This window comes from Ursus arctos, unplaced genomic scaffold, assembly GCF_023065955.2.
Source record: "Ursus arctos isolate Adak ecotype North America unplaced genomic scaffold, UrsArc2.0 scaffold_26, whole genome shotgun sequence".
Classification (NCBI taxonomy): domain Eukaryota; kingdom Metazoa; phylum Chordata; class Mammalia; order Carnivora; family Ursidae; genus Ursus; species Ursus arctos.
In genome coordinates this window covers 30,608,424-30,629,020 of record NW_026622941.1, presented here as the reverse complement: position 1 = coordinate 30,629,020, position 20,597 = coordinate 30,608,424, and the positions used below count along the sequence as shown (strand labels likewise).

The window sequence follows — 20,597 nt, the reverse complement described above, 5'->3', positions numbered from 1 at the left end:
TTCTTTTTGCTTCTTTTAACAGAACTGAGCACACCCTGTTATTTCTCCCTGGTCCACAGTACACCCTTTATAGAAAACAGCTTCTGATTCTTGGGAAGAAGCCAGCCGTTATTTTTCACCTTTGATATTGCTGTAGTTGCTAATTTCAATCTTAGTCTTAAAAAATTGTCTTGAATAAGAAATATTTTTTGTACTAACATCTGTAGGTTTTCAGTAGATGTTGGCAATTAGCTGATTGAAAATTCGAGGTTACAGCTGTTCAGAGTGATCAGAATGCCCTGATGGGAAGGAGAGTAATTTGTAATTTTTCCCAGGCAGGTATTTTTGCATCACACAGCTCTGAAGCCAGTCTGTAGTGAACATGCTTTGCTAAGGAGTAAGTGAAACTTGCTCAGCATTGGTACATTCTGAGAACTCTGTTTCTTTGCCTTTTATTGATTGAGATGCTTTGTTTCTCTGTAAAAACATTCTTGTTATGTGAGACCGAAGACTTTAATTAACCTTAAAAAAAAAAAAAAGCCAAAAACTTTTGGTAGGAAGCTATGCACAAGGAGTGTGAAAGGAATATGATTTGGGAGAAATACTGGAGCCAGTACAAATATTTTCCTACTTAAGACTTGAGAGATTTGAGGTTGTTTTGACTGTTAGCGATCTTACTTTTTCTACAAATTCTTTAAAATGAGGGGCTAAAGTGAGAGTGAGTGATGTTTTCCCAGGATCTTTCTAAGAAATCATTTATTTACAGTACCAACTGGTCAAAAACAGGACAGGACATAATCCCATATGAATGCATTTCTCTTTCTGTAAAATACATGGTTTCCCTAAGTCCAGTGATTGGGGAAAAGTAATGTCTCATTACTTCAGCCAAATTTCAAAGTCAGCAGTAGCATTTAAAATACTAAGTAAAAATTAGAATGTACACAAATGACAGCCTGTTAACCTGCACCTGTTTATTTTTTAGTGGTATCCAGTGGAGAGGAATTGTAGTTATTGGGGAATTTTGAGCAGTATTAGGATACTATTGATTCACACAAAAGAGAAGTCTTTTTGTTTTGTTTTATTTTTATTTTTTAACTTTTTTTAACAATAGTATGGAAGAGAAGTTTTAAACTTTCTTATCAAGCAGCAGAATTGATGACTAAAAGTATCAGGACCTCTACTTAGGTTGTGGAAATAAAAGGACCCGGAGATTGTGAATTCTACCATTGGCGTATATGTTACAGATTATAAGAAACTTCTAAATTTGCAAGTTTTTCATGATTGGTTTGATTGATTTGATTTATATTATTTATAGTTTTTTTTGTAAAACACTGATATTTTTCTGTAGCTGTATTTGGTGGAAATAATTTGAGTTTTCTCTTTTAATCTTTTAGGTATGATGTTGATTCCAAGAGCCCCAACCTGTCCAAACATGTAAGTTTATACTTTATGTTTTTATGATGAGTCCATAAGATAAATTACAATATCATGATTTATGATTGGTGTTTATGTTGGTATATTAATATAAAAGGTATATGTCCCTAACTTTTCCTGTAATAATTGTCATAGAAGATAAATAACATTTTTCAAGGACCCTAGAATAACATTTGGAGGAACATATTAAAGCAAAGATATCTTTCATAGGTGAAATGGACTCACCTTGTTTATTATTTACTTATATATTTTTAAAAAGAAATGTTGCCAATTCCCTGCCTCATTTGGAGTTGGATCAGGTTAAGCAAGATGAAATAGTGAGCCCGTGTCATTTGGAGAGGCTTCACTTCTGAAAGAATGAGAAGTTCTTGGGTGTACGCAGTGATTTGCTAATTCTGCTGTCTTTGTGGTCCATTCTTTCAATGATATTTTCTAAGTGCCTCCTCATGCTGGTACTATTTCAGTTTCTGAGGATACAGTATGAGCAAGGTGGACATACAGAGTCTATCCTCAAGTTCACCTACAGTCTCTTTTTTTTCCTTTTGGGTCCTGATCTCCCCTCCATCTGCCCACTGCTCTTTTCTCAAGAGCTCTTCTCCCCAGGCCACAACTGTTCCCTGGGACATTCCCAGGTTCAGGAGCAGCAAGGGCATCAGAACTAGGCCGATCTGGAGGAAGGGATGAGGGTGAGATTCTCTGGCCAAGCACTGTGGATCTGATCCGCCTGTTTATTGAACTGTGGGAATGGAATTAGGCCAAACAAGGAGGAAGGGCTGAATGGGTGCCGAAAGGAATGTAACCAGGTTCCAAGTGGAATCTGAGTACCTGGCTGTAGAATTCGGCAGCCGTGCCAGGCTTGAGAAGTGAGGCTGGGAGGAGTCATAGTCGTGCGCAGAGGGTCAGGGGGTGAGAATTTTCATGTCTCCATTGTTGTAGCCTATTGATTAGAATAGATGGAGATATATATATATATCCAGTGTAGTTTGGAGAGGGGTAATGTCATGATTCAGAGAAGAGAGGACACATGAGAGGTTATACCAAGCTAAAACGGTGATTTAGGGAAACTGGAAAGCTGGTAAAAATGCTGGTAAAAATCACAATTTACTGTTCTTGTCTGTCGTAATAAGGAAGCTATGATATTTATTTTTCTTATGGAGCATAGAGCAGAATCACTGAAGAAGCATTCAAAGAAAAGTCTTTCCTTCTTTTAAAGGATTTTATTTTATATTTTATTTGAGAGAGAGAGAGTGCAGGAGGAGAGGGAGAAGTAGACTCCCTGCTGAGCAGGAAACCTGGTTGATGCAGGGCTCGATCCCAGGACCCTGGGATTATGACCTGAGCCAAAGGCAGATGCTTAACCCACTGAGCCACCCAGGGACCCCCAGAGAATAGTCTTTCTGATTGACTTTTCTACAAATTGAAAACAAATACTGTAATAAGCTCATTACTCCCCATAAATACAGTTCATGGCAGTTGCCATGCCCTCCTCATAAGATTTATAGCATTGTGGCTGGACATTTAAAACTTATTTGCGTAGCTTTGTATTGAAAGTTTTCCAAATTCCACTGGAAGAATCAGAAAAAGAATTCCATTTTCTAGTCAAAATTTCATTGCAAGGAAAGAAAATGCAGTCATTTACCTCACACGTAGGTGGTTAACATTGAAGAGATTTAGGAGTGTCTCACAGATGTGATGTGTAGCTTGCCCTTATAGGAACTGCAGCTAGAAACAGGTGTGTGAGTTGGGACTGAGACAGCTATTTTCTCGATTTCTCTCCCTCTGAGGCCACATATTCTTTCCATTATGATTCTTCTCTGAGCTTCTGTTTCTCTCCGAAGACCAAGTCTCTCTGTTTATTCATCTTTGTACATATAGGAAAAATGAGCTCCCTAAACCCTGAGTGGACATAGACTTTCAAATGCCCACTCTCCCTGAATATAATTTCTGTGTTTCTCAGTTCAAATTACTTTTTAGAGGGCACGATAACTGGGCAGGTAAGGAGATTCCCATGGGGTTGGCTATTTTGAGGGTGAGTGTCAAGGTGGTAGCATGTGGTCCTTAACAATGTTGTCCAGGGCAGAGAGTAATATATGGGATAGAAAGGTACCTCAAACATGATTAACTATATTTTCCTTAAATAATCTGTAATTATTATTATATAAGAGATATGTACTATAAAAGCCCTGAATGAACATATATTTACAATTTTTTTTTGCAGAATAGCTTTTTATATTTTTCCACAAGAAGCGCTTCATGTCTTCCTCCTGGTATCTTGACTCTGCTTTACCCTCATGTCATCTCTTTACCACCACCTTCTTATCACCATAGGTCTTTTCAGAACAGCCTAGAGTTCTACCATCTTACTTTACTGTGTTTTGGTTTTTATTTCTGCTTGAACTATTCTTGACATAGGTTAGAGAAAAATTTCATGGCCTCTCTTCACTTTTTACTTTACTTGAATTCCCCATTATTTTGGTTAAAATCGACTGCTCTGTTCTTGAAATCCTCATCTCCTCTGACTTCCACAGAAATGCCTCCCTTGCGGGGGTGCCCAGGTGGCTCATTCGTTTGAGCGTGCAACTCTTGATTTAGCTCAGGTCATGATCTGAGGGTCATGAGATCGAGCCCTGCATTGGGCTCCCCGCTCGGTGGGCAGTCTGCTTCTCTCCCGCTTTCTCCCTCTGCCTCTCCCCCTGCGCGCGCTCTCTCTCTCTCTCTTAAATAAATAAATAAATAAATAAATAAATAAATAAATAAATCTTTAAAAAAATCTCTTGCTTCTTTCCCTACCTTTGTGTTTACTCATTAGCTACCTCTTTTTTTTTTTTAAGTTTCTCTTCCTCTTCCTATCCCTTAATATCAGTGTTTCTCCTGGTTTTGTTTTCACCTTTCATCTCATCTCACTGTTTCAGCTCTCCTTGGGAGATCTCAGCCATTTCCATGCCTTACCCTGATGTGTCCCAAGTGTCTGTCCCTCTGCGTACCCCAGCAAATACAAGTTTCCAGCTGCTTGTTAGATATTGCCTGGTAGATATTCTGCAGAAGCCTAAAACTCAAATATATTAAAAGTGTATGACCTTTTCCGTTCCAGCTTTGCTCCTCTGCTTGTATTATCTATCACCAGAATTATCATCAACACAGTGTACTTAGAAAATTTGGTTGTGCAGTTAACCACTTTCTGTCTCACATACCACATCTTGTGAACAAACCCAGATCCTGTTCATTCTAGTGAAGTATTATATCTCTTCTGTCTTCTTTCCTTTCTTACCTGTTACTTAATTCAGATTCGCATCACCTTTCTTCTAACTATCATGTAGCTTCTTATAGTTCCCATGCTTTATATTACCTCACATTTTAATGTATTCTTTACATTACTCTCCGTATTTTATTTCTTAAATATATTTAGTAAGCAATACAAATTTGTTAATAAGTGTCTGCGCTTGTAAATGGGTGAAGCATGCCAGAAGAGAGGAAATGTGTTTTTGAATTGTTACAGTTGTTAGAGAGTACTGTCTTGAATTTCTGTTAGAAATTAACAAGAAAAGCCCTTCCTGATTTAAAAGCATCCAAGTACAGATTTTAGGTGGAAGAGCATATCACTCATTCAACCCAAAAAGAGTTCAGGAGGCATTTAGATCAGAGGAGTCAATAAAAAAACTAGGTCTACTCCCTGAGGATTCAATTGTTTTAAAGTGTTGTTGTCTACCTGCCAATTTTGCAAAGTGAAATAAAAACTGGAACCTTTTAGGAGAGACTGCAAAGTGTCTGAGCTTGCATGTGGAGAATAGGCACTTTACCTTTCACAAAGGGGATTTGGTAGCCTAGAGAGAGACTCCTTGAGTCAACAATAAGAAAATCTTTTTTTTTTTTTTTCCATTCTCATTTCTGATAAATTTGGCAGAAACCCCTTTGAGGATGACTTTGTTTGATTTCCAGTACTTAAGGATCTTGGGTCAAATTCTTAAATTTTTGGAACCAGTAGGGAAAATGGAGATATAATATAGAATTTTACCTTTGATTTCTAACATTGCAAATGAATACAAGGTGAGTGGATAAAGGGTCAGTATCCTTTTAACTGATTTTATAAGTGGTAGAAAAGTTCTTAGTGGAGAAACATTATGTTCCAGGCTGACTTATGGAATCCAGGGACAATTTCCTTTGCAGGATTTATCCATTTGATGATTCTCTAAGGAACTTACTGAAATATTATCCCCCCACCGAAGTGTTAGATCCTATGAACAGAATCTGGCATTTTGAATTCCAGCTTTGTTCTCTAAGTTGCTGCTGAGCCCACTCATCTTAATGCCATTAACATTAACTTAATGCCATTTGCATAATTTAATTGCACCAGCCAAATCATTAATGAAAAGATTAATAACAGGACCATAATTGGTGAATCTAGGATTCTGCTTGGTGTTCTGGACCAGATGACCTCAAAACTGTACTTTGTGTACTAAATTTTCATACCCACCAGGAAATCCAAAATGCATTTATTCATTTGGTTGATTTCAGAAGGTACCCACTAAAATTTTTGTTTTAGATATGTTAATGGCTCACTGGATTATTTTGGCCATGAAATACCAGCCTTTAGTGAAGATGTGTATCTTCTTTAATATATTTTCTAAGTATCATCTACATAAGCTTCCACATGTAGACCAGTTGTATTTGAAAATTCCATTTGAAAGATAATTGTTTGAACCATGAAGTGCATTTTCTCATAGGAAGAGATTTATAAGTGGGGCACAATTTTTTTCATTAGAAGAAAAGCCAATTTAACCCATATATAACTGAACTGAACTCTAACGTATTTTCACAAAATCAGGTGAGTCATGAATGTATTTCAGGTGCTGTTCAAGTGCTGAGGAATGTAGCAATGTATAAGACAAACAAGGTCCCTGTCCTGAAACAGCTTACACTTTGGAATTGGGGGAGTGGAGTGGGCAGATCTATTTAACAGAAACAAATGCGGAATGATTAAGATAACTTACTTCTTTATACACTTATAAGCTATTGATACTGAGAGAGAGTGGCCAATGAAGAATGCTAGCTAGAAGCTTCGGTTTTCCTCACCCAGGCAGCGAGATTCTGTACCAGTTCTCATCCTGGGTATACTTAAGAAAGGGAGGGAGGGAACTATTGAAAATCTAGAGGAAGAGCATTCCAGGCAAAAGGAACAGCAGTGCAAGGACCTTAAGTCAGTAAAGAACTTGGAATGTGGGTGTAACTGAAAGATAGCTACCATCTATAGAGTACTGTGAATGAGGAGAACGGAATGAAATCGTTTGAAAAAGTACACCGAATTCAGATGATGTGGAGATCTGTAGGCCATGGCTTACAAAAAAAAGTTTTTTTTAATGGATTTTGCTGGAGGATGACATAATCTGATTTATATATTTAAATAACAACTGGCAGCTGAAGTGGAGGATGGGGATGGGAAGCAAGACTGGAATTAAGGAAACTGGTAGAGGAGATCATTGAAAGGACATGACCACGGGTGAGCTGGACCTGGTCCCTCCCTCCCCTGACCTCGAAATGTATGTTATGCCCACTGTTGTGCCCACTGTCCTGTTTCAAGGATGGAGGCCTTGAGAGAGTAATGTATTGTTGAGACCATCTGTACTGCGTATATGACTGAACCCTATTAAGGCCTCTATAAAAAAGTCTTACGATTCTGGCAGGCAGGTGTGGAGATCTACTCACCTTGCAGCTGCCCAAGACAAGCCCCATATGTAAGTTCCCTTGCTTAATAAACTTGCCACCTACCAGTCTGGAGTGGCCTGCCTTTTTCTTTAGTCTTTTCTTGTCCTCTATGTATGGGGGCAAGTTTTAGATTGCACCTGGGGAACTCCCCTATTGTGAACCAAAAAAGACTAATTGTAAGGCTGGTACAATTTGGCTAGATGAACACTATTTGGTGGGTATAGCCCTTGAAGGGCTAAGAAGTGGTCAGGTATTGGTGATGTGATTGCTGATGAATTGGATGTCCAGCGAGAACATAAGAGAAGAAGTTAGAATGACTCTCAGGTTTTTGGCAAGAGCCACAGGATAAGTGGTGTTTAGTGTATTGCAAGGGGCACACTGGGGTGGAAGAGATTGAGGTGGTGGGGCGAAGATACAGAACTCAGTGGTCAGGGCAAGATTATGTTTTTTGAGACCTCAGTAAGCATCCACCTGGAGATATTGACTTGGCCATGTCTGGAGAATAGAAAGATAGTTTTGGGAATCATCAGCCTATAGAGTTAGAGCTCAGTAAAGTTACCTAAAAGAAATTTATATATCTATATACATACACATAGATATATGTACATACATATATATGTATATATATACCTATGTATATGAAAAAATTTATATTGGAGCTCAGTAAAGTTGCCTAAGAAATTAGATAGATAGATAGAGGTACATATATACATATACGTGTATGTATATACATAGATGTACATGTGTACATACATATATATCTACCTACATACATACATGTATATATGTATCTACTTACCTATCTATTTATCTATATATATAAATGGAGAAGAAAATAGAACAGAAACTAGAAACTTTGGTGAACTGAAGCATTTAGAATTTTGGGGGAAGAACATTAGCCAGAATTATCATTTTTAGAAGCTAGTCAGGACATGTCATTTTCCAATTCAAACCGTCCAATGGGTTTTCTACACTTTATACTCATGATGGAATTCACAGTCCTCCAGGGGTCCCTGGTTCCCTCCTCTCTTTCCATTCTCTGCCTTGTTCTTCTGCTCCAGCCCCACTGGCCATCTTGCTTTTCCTTGAACACCCCAAGTATATTCTTGTCTCAGAGACATTGTTTTTGCTTTTTCTCCAACCTGGAATGCTTTTGTGCCAAATTCTCAAGATGGTTCTTTTTCTCAGATTATTTACATTTACATTAATTGTCACCTACTGCGAAGCCTTTTTAATAATAACTTCCTTTCTCTATGTAAACAAGCTTTCAGGTCCTCAATAGATGATGAAAACTAGCCTTACAAGCATATTCAAGCTAAAGTATTTATGACTGATGTTTTATAAATGGATTATGTTTCCATTTGCATTTTCAGCAGGGTCTTGTGAGTCTTAGACTTTAAGACAGAGATAGGGACAATGCCTGAGTTAGGTTTGATGACCGTATCTTCAGCACTCACTAAGTTATATTAGGTGTGGTTGTTTGCATGCAAAACTGGCCCTTACTTGGGCGGAATTCAGTATTTATTAATGATATTGACTGATTATATTATATTATATTTAATACTATTATCTAATATTTAATAGTACTATGTAGTAAGTTTTCTTATTATTTGGCCTGTCAACTGTCTCACCATGGTTACTGGCAGTGAGAATATTTAACTTACTTTCTGTAAGCATATTATATTTCTCACTTCTTTGCTGATGAGAACTAATATTCTACATAAAGTGATGTGCTCCAAAAGGTAAATATTTTCCATAGACTTGTTTTTTCTTTGACTAGTGTAGCTTTATTTTTTGATCTTTATATAATATGGCTTACAATTACTAAATATATATGTTATGGATAATTTTTAAAAATTGGTTAATTTAGATAAATGACCATCCACTCATCGTTGAAAGCTTTTATTTTCATTCAGTGATTCACTGAACTGCTTTCATTTGGACTCTTAGCAAACAAAGACTGTTTTGAAAATCAACATTTGTGCTGGGGAAAAATAAATACATTCAGCTTTAGAGTATAATTTTGAAATTGCATTTGTGACTTAACCATTGATGTCTAAGTTTAGGAATTTTGTTAATCTCTTGGAGGTAGATTAGCATTTTTTTTTAAAGATTTTATTTATTTATTCAACAGAGATAGACAGCCAGCGAGAGAGGGAACACAAGCAGGGGGAGTGGGAGAGGAAGAAGCAGGCTCATAGCGGAGAAGCCTGATGTGGGGCTCGATCCCATAACACTGGGATCACACCCTGAGCCGAAGGCAGACGCTTAACTGCTGTGCTACCCAGGCGCCCCATAGATTAGCATTTTTGATTTGTAGATGGATCCATCCATTAAAAAAACAAATCCCTGCTTTAAAAAAAAAGTATTATTATGTTAAAATGTGACAATTTGTTTCTACTAAAATATTGAGTCCAATTGTTTCATGTTGAGTTTGCCTTATTTCCAAAATAGCATAGAGATGTGCGAACAACCATAAAGAGAGTGAATGTCATTACTGGAACACGGAAGCACCATGTTGGATTATTATAAATGATTGCCATATTAGGATATAGTGTATAACATAACTAAGTCACACCTCAGTCTTTATAGTGGGTGTGATTAGTATGAATTACTTAAATACGAAGGAGGTCAACAATATTAGCAGGAAGTATCAGCAATAAAATAGATAATGCCAACAATAAAATGTCACAGGTAATAGAAGCTTTCCTCGCCAGATTTTTTCTACAATGGTCAAAATATTGTAAAAGCGAGAAATTTTGTATTCCTTGATTTTTCTTGCTCTTACTGGTTTAGCATGAATGTGCTTAAATCAGTTAAATGATCACAAAATGGGAACAAGCAATAAAAGAAGGTAAATCGTGAGTCTGTCTTATCAAGAAATGGAATGATTAGCTACTGAACAGTTGACTGCACCCAGTTACTGTGCTGTGTCAAAACGTAGCTATCATTAAGTCTGTTTAATGTCTTTTAATCTAAATTATCTATTAATTAGAGATATTACATTTTCTTTTTTTTTTTAAGATTTTATTTATTTATTTGACAGAGAGGCAGCGAGAGAGGGAACACAAGCAGGGGGAGTGGGAGAGGGAGAAGCAGGCTTCCCGCTGAGCAGGAGCCCGACGCGGGGCTCGATCCCAGGACCCTGGGATTACGTCCTGAGCCGAAGGCAGACGCTTAACGACTGAGCCACCCAGGCGCCCCAAGATACTACATTTTCAGATGCTCCTTGATCACTTCATAAAACAGGAAAGCCCTTTATAGATTATCTTAGTAGACCTTTTAGGAGAAATATGCCTCACTATTGAATGCTTATGAAATCATTTATGATGCCAATGATCAACTATAGTTGATTCGCTTTGTGATAGTATAGAAATCAAAAGTTTCACTTACCTTTAATGCCTCTTGGTCACTATACCATTGTTTTAAAAATGTCATTCTTTTACATATGTATGTTTATATGCATACTACTTAACATTTTAAGATGAGTTGGTATATAAGACACATTCGTATTTTATAATGACACTTAAAATGAGCATTTGAATATAGGGGATATAAAATATTTTATTCAAGTAATTATAGTATCTGTAGTGCTGGAATCAATGGCAAGGGATAAGTTTTGAGTATATAGTAATATCCTTTTAACTGCAGGGAAGTAGGGAGAAGAGAAGCATAGATTTATTAACTGCTTACCATGTTCCAAGCATCTGTTCTAAGTGCTTTGCATCCATTATCTGCATATACTATCTTATTAAGTGCTTTGCATAGACTGTCTTGTTTAGTCCTCCCAACAACTTAATATGTAGGCATTATTTATGATGTCTGTTTTACAGATCAAGATACCGAGACATAGAGTCATTAGTAAGACTTCTATTAGTAAGTGGTTCAGCCAGATTATAAACATAAGCAATATGGACCCTCATAGTTCTCACTCTAAAGAATATGTTGTACTGCTTTGTTATAGAGAAGTAGCTAAGCACAATATAATTTAAAATGTAGATAGCGGAATTGATCAGTAAAAAATGGTATGAAGAAATAATGAAGTAGTAAGTCTGAAGGAATTAGAGTATTATGCTCAAGCATGTAGTTAAAGAAGACACTCTCCTGGATATTAAAAAGAAAAGGAAGAGAAATACAGTTGATCCCTGAACAACAAAGGGGCTAGAGGTGCCAAACCCCACACAGATGAAAATCTGTGTATAACTTTTGATTCCCTAAAAACTTGACCGCTAATAGCCTTCTGTTGACCGGAAGCCTTACTGATAACATAAACAATCATTTAATACGTATTTTGTAGTTTATATTTGTTATATACTGTATTCTTACAATAAAATAAGCTAGAGAAAAGCATATGTTATTAAGGAAATCATAAGAGAAATAAATTTATGGTACTATACTGTATTTATTGAAAAAAATCGATGTATAACATCGATGCAGTTTAAACCCATGTAGTTCAAGAGTCAACTGTATATTTGTATAATAATCAGCTAGAATCTGATGGTATAGTAGTGCTTCCTTGGACTTTGAGCTGCATTATATTAGTAATAAAACTAGATTTAGGTAGTTAATGGGAATAATCTAAAGACTCCCTCCGATGGGCTGATAACTTTTTAAACTACCTATGCAATGCAAAACTCATGTAATTGTTGTAATGCTTTGTGTTCTGTGCTTTTCACTCTTCTTACCTCCTTTACTTTGTATTACTAGACCTTTCAGCTTTAACAACAGCATACTGCATTCAGGGTCGTATTTGGATACTTCTAAAGAGTGGGAGAATGTACCCTGTATACTAACAACATGGCTTATGTACATTTAAATAGACTTCAAAATTTAGTTCTATCTGTGTGTTATTTAGATTATAAAATAATAATTAACTGATTTGGCAAATTAATCTCTTGGTCATTGTGGGGAAAGCCCAATAGTCAATGTGATTTAATAAATTGAAGCATTTCTCAACTGCCGGACACTGGATTTGTCTATGTGTGTGTTAAAGCTGTGGAAAACATGCCTGGATTTATTACTGGAAATTCTTTTATGACGTAATTTATAATGACTCATCAACTGGAACACAACACCATTGTAAGAAACAATAAAGTAGTTTGCATTAAAGGTAATTTTTATTTCTATCTTTAACTACAGATGAAAATATCTAAAAATATTCATTAAAGGACATGTATTCTATTACTGTATTGTGTAAAATGCATAGAAAATGTGAAGCATTGAGATGACTAAAAAATAGATTCAGTAGAAATTTCCAGTGCAGGGCGTAGTTAACAATCACCGTATGCCGATTTTTCCACTGTGAATGGTAAATGTGTTGCTCGATAGGAAATACATAAACACAGAGTAAAACGACTACGTAAATCCCATAAATATTTAGGGGCAAAGTATGCAGTAACTCTAGAGGCAATATATAGAGATGCATACCATATCTTTTTGGTGCACATTTTATTGATTTTATTATTTTAATTTCCCTTTTGTTCAGCAATGATGATATTTGTGTGTTCTCTTTTTGCTAGTATGTCTACCCTAATGTGGATATGCTCAATACTTCTGTTTTGTTTTCTTGAGGAATGATAGCACAGAACAGCTTAGCATGCACAGCTACCTATCAGTATCAGTATCTACAGAAAAGAGTTCTAGAATCCCCCATGTATTTTTCACTGCTGACTCAGAAGAACAATGATCTATTCCAAATCTTTAGTATTCAGCACTGACTTTTTGCCATGAGACTTAGAGAAACTTAGGTTTTTTAACCCATAAACATATCTGTAAAGTCTGTTTTGAAATTGGGAAAGACATGTTGTTATTAAGGATATTTAATTTAAATATGTCAAGGCTTTACTGAAAGTACTTTTTACCTACTTGGAAGCAAAATTGAAAATGATTTACACTTTCATGACGATGTTGTAGCTGAACTAATGTGAGTTTGCTCCTTGGTGAGTCACAGATACACCAAGTGGAGTTGTCACACGAAGGAAACTATTTGCAGCAAATGAGATCATGCGGAGTAACTTCTAAAACCAGGGCTCCCCAAGCAAGAGCAAGGGTGGATGGGTTCCTTTTATTTAGGGTTCCAGGGAATATTTAGAAAGGGGAACCTTGTCTTCATATGCAGAGGTGGGCATAAGGTTGCATATGCACCTTAAGGAGACATGCCTATACATACATTGTATGTTATGTTAATAAGGCTTGTGCTCCTCCTTGGGTGGAGAATTTGGCATTATAATGAGGTAGAGGTTACTGTCCTTCACTCCATGGTCCATTTGCACATGTGTGAGTCAGTGGTTGAGCTCAAACTGGTCTGGGTGGTCTGCACCTCCAGGGCTCTTTGCCAGAGCAGTCATTAAAGCTTGAGGGGTAGTTTCGGTTTCCAGAAGGGGATGCTATCCCGGCTGGTTCTTTTTGCCTGCATTAAGTAAGAGATAAGCTAGAAAGAACTTAAGGAAAAATGTGGGACAAAGGTCAATGAGTACAAGCAGGTGAGCCATTAAGGTCAGGTCTTGGGTTTAGCTGGTGACAGTGCCATTCCGTAAGCCATCAAGTTTCAGATCTAGAGTTATCTTCTGTCTCTCTATTCCTATCTCCACTGTACCCCCTGCACACCCTTGCTGACGTAGGAAAGACGTTAGGGTTTGAAGCCTACGGCCAAGAAAGAATTCTTGAGATGTCTGGTGCAAAAAGGTGATTTTATTAAAACGTAGGGACAGGACCCATGGGCAGAAAGAGCTGCCCTGGGGTCATGCATGAGCAGTGGCCCATTATATACTTTCACGTTGGGAGGGGATTAGAGATAGCGTAAGTCTCTAAGGAATTTTGGAAACAAGGTTTCAGGGAACTTCAGGAGGCTGGCTATTGTCGGGAAAAGATCATTTATTATTGTCTGCTAAAACCTGAGTCATGAGAGCCTTCCGATATATATTGGTGGGTCATGTGCTTGGCAGATGACTACCAACATGTGTCTTGGGGGGCAGAGATAAAAGAAGTTGCCAAAGGAATTTGTATATGTTACAGTAGACTTACAGGATCCTGGGGGTCAGGCTAAGATTGCCTTTTGCCCTTAGCAAAGTATTAACATTGAGGCAGCTGAGTGCCTAGAGGAATGTCACTCTGCCTGTTTCAAGGACTTGTCAGTGGGCTGTAGGAAGTAAGGAAATTTAATAATTTTTCTTCTGCCTTTGTTTCCCACATCACCTCCATGTGCAAGTATAGTTCACACCAAATCCTGTCACTTTTCTCTGCACTGTTTCCTACCACTTGCTACAACTGTAGTTTGGGTCTTAACAAACTTGGCTTCTTATTAACTACTAGAGTCTTCTGATTCATCCAGCTTCCAGATTTTTCCTCATCCCTCAGTCCATTCTGCGCACTGGTACCTGAGTAATCTTCTGAATGAAGTAGGAGAGCGAGGTTCTTGTCTCACAGAATCGAAGAATGAATCTCATGGACAAAAGAGAGTGAGCAAAATGATAGAGTTTTATTAAGCAAGGATACAGAAAAATCTCTCAGGAGTGATGGGGGTTTCCCGGCCAGGTTGCCAATAAGGGCTTTTCATCTCTGGCCTTTTATTAGGACTTTACCAGGCAACTTGCCGGTGGTTAGGGCAGTGGCCGGAACTAGATGTGACACTTACACACTGGGTGAGAGTCTTTGTTTCTGTGACATCTGTGATCTGTAGAAACGTATTTCTAGATCTGGTTAATCTTCAAGTGAACTTTTCCTTTGAGGCCTGATTAGTTTTTGTGGTTACTTTTATTTTCTGTGGTTACAATGTAATTATTAGAAAAACATTTTCACCCTAGTAACTGGGATAGGGTGGTCTAAATTTTCCTGATCTCTTTGTTCTGTCTCAGTGTCTATATACCTGAAATACCTCCAGAGCCTAGTTGGGGCCCCCATTCTTTTCCTCCCTAAAGTCCCATCCTTTCCCTATTCATGAATGCAGTATTCTATTGGTAACCCTGCATTGCTAAAAGGCTTCCAGTTGCTTCTGATTAGCCTAAGGCAGCTTTTCTGTATGTTTGTTTTTGCCCAGCTAACTGGACCTTTCACCATCCTGGCTCTTCATCTTCACTTCTCCCCTTCACTTGAGGCCCACTCTTTTCTCATTACATTCCTGCCTGATCTGATCTCTAGGACTATGTCGGGGAGGAAAAATAATTCTCCCTCTACCCTTCTAGGTTCTTGGCTGACAACCTTCTGTAATGAAAAAGACAGATTAACGGGAGAAAAACAAATGAAAATTTAATAACATGGTATGCTTGTAAAATGCCAAGAAAAACTGAGTAACTCCCTGAAATGGTCCAAACCTTACACCATCTCTAGCTAAAGACAAGAGATTTTGGTGGGTGGGGAACCAGTTATGGGAGGTTTTCAGGCAAAGCATATTAAAGAGGGCATGGTTTATGCAGATCGAAGTCTCTCTTGCCTTCTCCACTAAGAAGAGTTCCTAGAGATTAGTAACTCCCTACTCCTGTACGGTGAGGGAGACACCCTTACAAATGGAAATTTTTCTTGTAAATGTAAATGTCTCCTACAAAAGGATGACTTCTAACCTGGTTTTCTGAGCTTCTCCTGTGTCTGCTGCTTCCTAAAAATAGCCAAAAATAGGGGCATCTGGGTGCCTCAGTTGGTTAAGTGTCTGCCTTCGGCTCAGGTCATGATCTCGGGGTACCGGGATCAAGCCCTACATTGGGCTCCCTGCTCAGTGGGGAGTCTGCTTCTCTCTCTCTCTCCCTCTCTGCTCATGCTCTCTCTCTTTTTCAAATAAATAAATAAATAAATAAATAAACTTAAAAAAAAAGTAGCCGAAAATAATCCTTCTGCCAAAGAGGCATATTTTGGGGTAGCCAATTCTATTTTCCTTTACCTAGAATTGTAACTGAACTCAAGGGGTTCACTGCCTGGGGTGCATTAAATTGAACACAACCTAAGGAAGTGTTAAAAGCAAAGAACTTTTTATTACTTTTTACAAGTGAGGAGCTGGAGGCAGCTGTCAAAGCACCATCTCCCCCTGGGGTGAGTACTGGAAGCTTCTATTCAGTGTATTCTGGGGTGGGGGCAGGTGGCTTGCATATGCACTACATACACATTAAGGAGTTATACATATTCTATTATTTAGGCACTTTGGTTCAATTGCACATGCCTAGCATGTCAGTATGTTAATACATGCATCTATGTTCAAAAAATGAGAAAACCCCACCTATAGATGGAGATCTGAGTTTTGTAATGAGCTAAAGGGAACTACAGGACATCTTAGGGGGGTTCTGCAGGTCCTCAGCTCCAGAATGGCTCAAACCAGCCCAAACTGGCCCACATAAGGCTCTTAGGTGAAAGAAACACCTACCACGGGGCTAACAGATGACACCCCTAGCCAGTGTGGTGTCTACATAGGGTGTGTCTTGATTGGATGGGGGCCCCTAATTGTGGGCCAACTATCGGATGGAGCTGGATGGAAGCTGGTGGCTCGGATGGTGAAAGAATTCACCTGAGGCAGAACAAGGGAGATAGAGTGTATCTAACACATTGCAAGGGAGCAGCAGCCACATAGAAGAAAGGTTTGTCTGCGACGAAGCAGTGGGTGGGGGTTGTTTTTAAAGGCGGAAAATGAGGAGGTATAGCGACATATGGAATTCTCCCTTTTTTGGTAAATGTGCCTGGTTGTAAGTAGCCCATTGGCCAGTTAGGGCCAATGGATAGTTTGAGGTGGGTCGCCTGATGGGCCTGTCTATTCAGCCTGGTGGTCTCTGTGGGCCCTTTCTACAGTCTATCGCTCCAGCCTGTTTGCCGAAAAGAAAAGTGGCCTCTACAGCTGGGTGTCTTTGGTGGGAATAGCAATGCAAAACAAAACACACTCCTTCCTTGCTTTTGTCCTTTCCCCCTCTTCCCTTCTCCTCATGCTTTCAGCCCTCAGATCTGAGTAACTTCCCATTGCATCCTAGCTAACAGAATGTCCAACTCTTTTCTCTCCATGATCGGATTCCTACTTGGTCCTCAAGGCTTACTGTCTTTGGGAAATGTTACCCTGACTATCCTAGTCTCCAGTGTGGGCTTTGTTTCCTTCAGGAGACCTAGAGCACTCTCCTCTTCTTTTATTTTTTTAAATGGAATACATAGCTTTTACTTTTGTGACTTGTTAGGCATTTAACAATTTTATTTATTAAAAACTTTAAACAACATTTCTTTTGGCCTTCATTTCTGTCCATCCTTCTTAAGACTTCTGGACCGGTTCACTGTTCAGTTTAGGGAGATCTTTCACCTTCTCTTTTAGGGGGTTGAAATCATATACGGAGTGTACTAGAGGGTGTGTCTCTCCCTGAAATACTTCCATATTTTCTTGACTCACATATCCAGATGATGTTGAAACTCTTATTTTAATGGCATGTGAAATTGCATTGTATTTATATTTGAATTCTTAGGGAGCATATTAATCTAGAATTGGAACGTCTGGGTTAGTCCTGACTCTGCTACTTACTGACTGCTTAAAACATGAAAAGATCAACCTCCTTATGATTAGGAGTTTCTTTATAGGTGAAATGGAGATTAATAACAGACCTTTCATTATGCAAGGTTATTCTGAGTCCTGAAAATAAGATTACACTTGAAAATAAGATTCATCTAGCTGTACATTAATGAACTTTATAATCTAATATACTTAACCTATTTTTAGGTGCTTAATATATGCTAATATTAACTAATGCAATAATTAATTCATCCTCAAAACAACTCTGTGAGGGCGACTAGTACATGTTAGCAATGAGGAAACTAGAGAGCTCAATTAAATACCTAGTCCCAGGTAATCAGTGGCAGTCATGGAATAAACACCTGGCGGTGTGGCTTGGGACCCCCCCTGTAGCCACATCCCACAACCTCTCCGTAGCTAGCTCTGGTATTGGCTAACCACCACTGCTCTGTGTTTTCACAGTTTGCCTCCTCAGCCCAAAGTTTACTAGGTTCAGAAGCATTCAAAATCAAGCCAACTGTGAATTCAAATCCTGGAACTTTTTTCCATGTTTGTTGTAATTTCAAAAAGAAAAAGAAAAGAAAAGCAGTGTCTTGCTTACTTGCAATAGCAGGCCTGCCGTGATAAAAAGGACAAAGGGCTTTGCATACTTGCAGGAATATCACATGCTAAAATGAATGCATATGGAGCTTATTTTTCTTACTATTGGAGGTTAGAAAATTCGGTATTTCAGCAATGAAATCAATGTAAATATGATGTACAAAATATGTAGTGTAAAGACAGTTTGAGAACTTATGAGCTTTAATCCTCTTATCTATTTTAGGACTTTCTGGGACAAGTGTTTTGTACATTGGGGGAGATTGTTGGTTCTCAGGGAAGTCGCCTGGAAAAGCCAATAGTGTAAGTATTTTTTAATCCAGACAAAGAAATGTTAACGCTTCAGTTTTCATTTTGGTAGTTTGGAACTGATGAATACATGGTTGGAGACCAAAAGTGGATTTAAAAATCTTATTGAGTTTTTTCTTCTAACAAATAGTGTTGATATGTTTGTAAAGAATCATTTATATTTCAGCTGTCATATGCCATGCTGCAAAATGTTCACAAAATGAAATGAGGAGATTCAAAAAAGCAAATGTATTGTTTTCCTTTTGGGTATGGTATTAATTCTTAAGTTTTAAGAATTGAACATTTTGAAAAAGAGGCTTTCCTCCTTGGGCCAGGAACTATATGGAGGACCATTCTTTATACTATATGCTTAAAAAATGCATTTTTAGTGATTGAGATTTTAATAATGATTTTTACTACAAAATTGGCCTGTAAAAAAGAAAGTAAGTGTATAAATGTTAAGAGAGGGCGGTATCTCAGAATTATGTATTCTTCCTTCACTTTTAATCACTGGGATCATGTTTCATTTTCAGATCAATTGCATGGGGTGATCTTATTTTCTCTAGTTCCAAATAAGACAGAAAACTAATTCCAGATATTTTTTCCTAAATCTTCCTCCTCACTGTCCTCCTTCTTCCTCCCCTCACCCCATCTCAATTATTTGGATTCAATTAACTTTTCATAAAAATCAAATGATCTAGGAGGAATACTGAGAAAATTGCAGAGCTAACTACAATATCAAAAGGCTTGGGGAATTTTGAAGTGTATATCTTCAACATTCTTTTAAGAATCTCAAACTCATAAAATAAATGTGTCAAAACTCTCCAAATCTATTCACCTTTGACATTCAAATACTTGAAACATCCAAGGTATCCTTCTTACATTATCTGTATAAAATTGAACTTTATTCTTAGAGTGTTTCTCTTAGGCTAATGAGAAGTCTATGAATTTTCACTTCTTTTATTTAATTGATTTTCTAAGAAAATTATTACTGAGTGCCAGTTTGAAGACTTTTGCATATCAATGCCTTTTTAACATTTCTTTCATGCATAGTTTGTTTTCATATCCTTGTAAGATTTATAAGCTTATGATTCAAATATGTTTATGCTCACTTTAATATGTCAGTGATAAGTAATCTGTAAAGCAAATGTGAATACTTTATTAAGTATATGTAAGTGTTATTGTATTGTTGAATCTAGTGATTTAGGCCCATGAAAATTCTTGGAAGATCACTAAATCACTCTTTTTGCTGAAAAACAAATCAGTCATGTATATAATACCACCTTAAAGATGCCTTGAATATCCTTTGAGCGAAAACAAAGGCAATTAAAATATAGAATTTTTATTTTGGAGCAAAAGAGTAGAGATTTTTATGGAACTTGCACTCATATTTTTAAACTGGTCATTTTGCTGGTTATTTTTAATCTGGTGTTATTTTCTCCATAAAGGGAAATTATAACTCTAGTTTCAGAAACTCTTAAATTACATAGACTTTTTTTTCCAGTAGAAAATTATTTTTAAGCTAGTCTTGAAACATGTTGAAGAGTTGACATTACATTGGTTAGGGTATGTGGTAAATAGAACATAGTGTGAGATGTGGTTGTTGTTCAGCTTGATTCAACATTCCCACTAGACAAGACCAACAAAAACACATTCAGTGTAAGGGATGAAGATGTCTAGAGTCATGATTATGCAAATGTTGGGAGTATTTGCGAGCAGTTAATTTATCATCATCTTACCTAATCAGGAAAGATGAGGTGCCCTTTAGATTTATCCTCACTCCTGCTGAGGATGTGGTGGCATAATTGAGACAAAGCCTTGGAAACCTGTTTAAGCAACATGAAGCTATTCTAACTACCCACTTTGCTTCATCTAAAGGGTGTTTTATAACTTAAGCAAGTTTATTGAAAGTTTTGATATTACATCTGTCTTAATGACAAAGGTAGCATTCATTCAATTTTTAAAAGTATATGTAACTAATGTTTTATTCAATCTTTGACCTTACTGGGCAGTCCTCTCAAGCAAATACATATTAAGAAAAGGGTTAAAAGGTAGGCTTATTGTTTGAGCAGTGAGAGGGTTTTTTTTTTTTTTTTAAATTTTAAAGTAATTTTAACTAGGCAGGCATGTGTTAGTA

General features: G+C 37.4%; 1 protein-coding gene across 2 annotated transcripts in view; it reads left to right on the top strand.

The window, feature by feature from the left end:
• CPNE8 (copine 8) overlaps positions 1-20,597 on the top strand; it is a 211,950-nt gene that overhangs the window by 64,871 nt on the left and 126,482 nt on the right. Inside the window, exons 5-6 of one of the 2 annotated variants that reach the window (XM_026502116.4) lie at positions 1,374-1,413; positions 18,399-18,475. In XM_026502116.4, coding sequence (XP_026357901.1) covers positions 1,374-1,413; positions 18,399-18,475 — 117 coding nt within the window. The remainder of the gene's footprint in view (positions 1-1,373; positions 1,414-18,398; positions 18,476-20,597) is intronic. The other variant, XM_044385555.3, reaches the window with a different exon arrangement.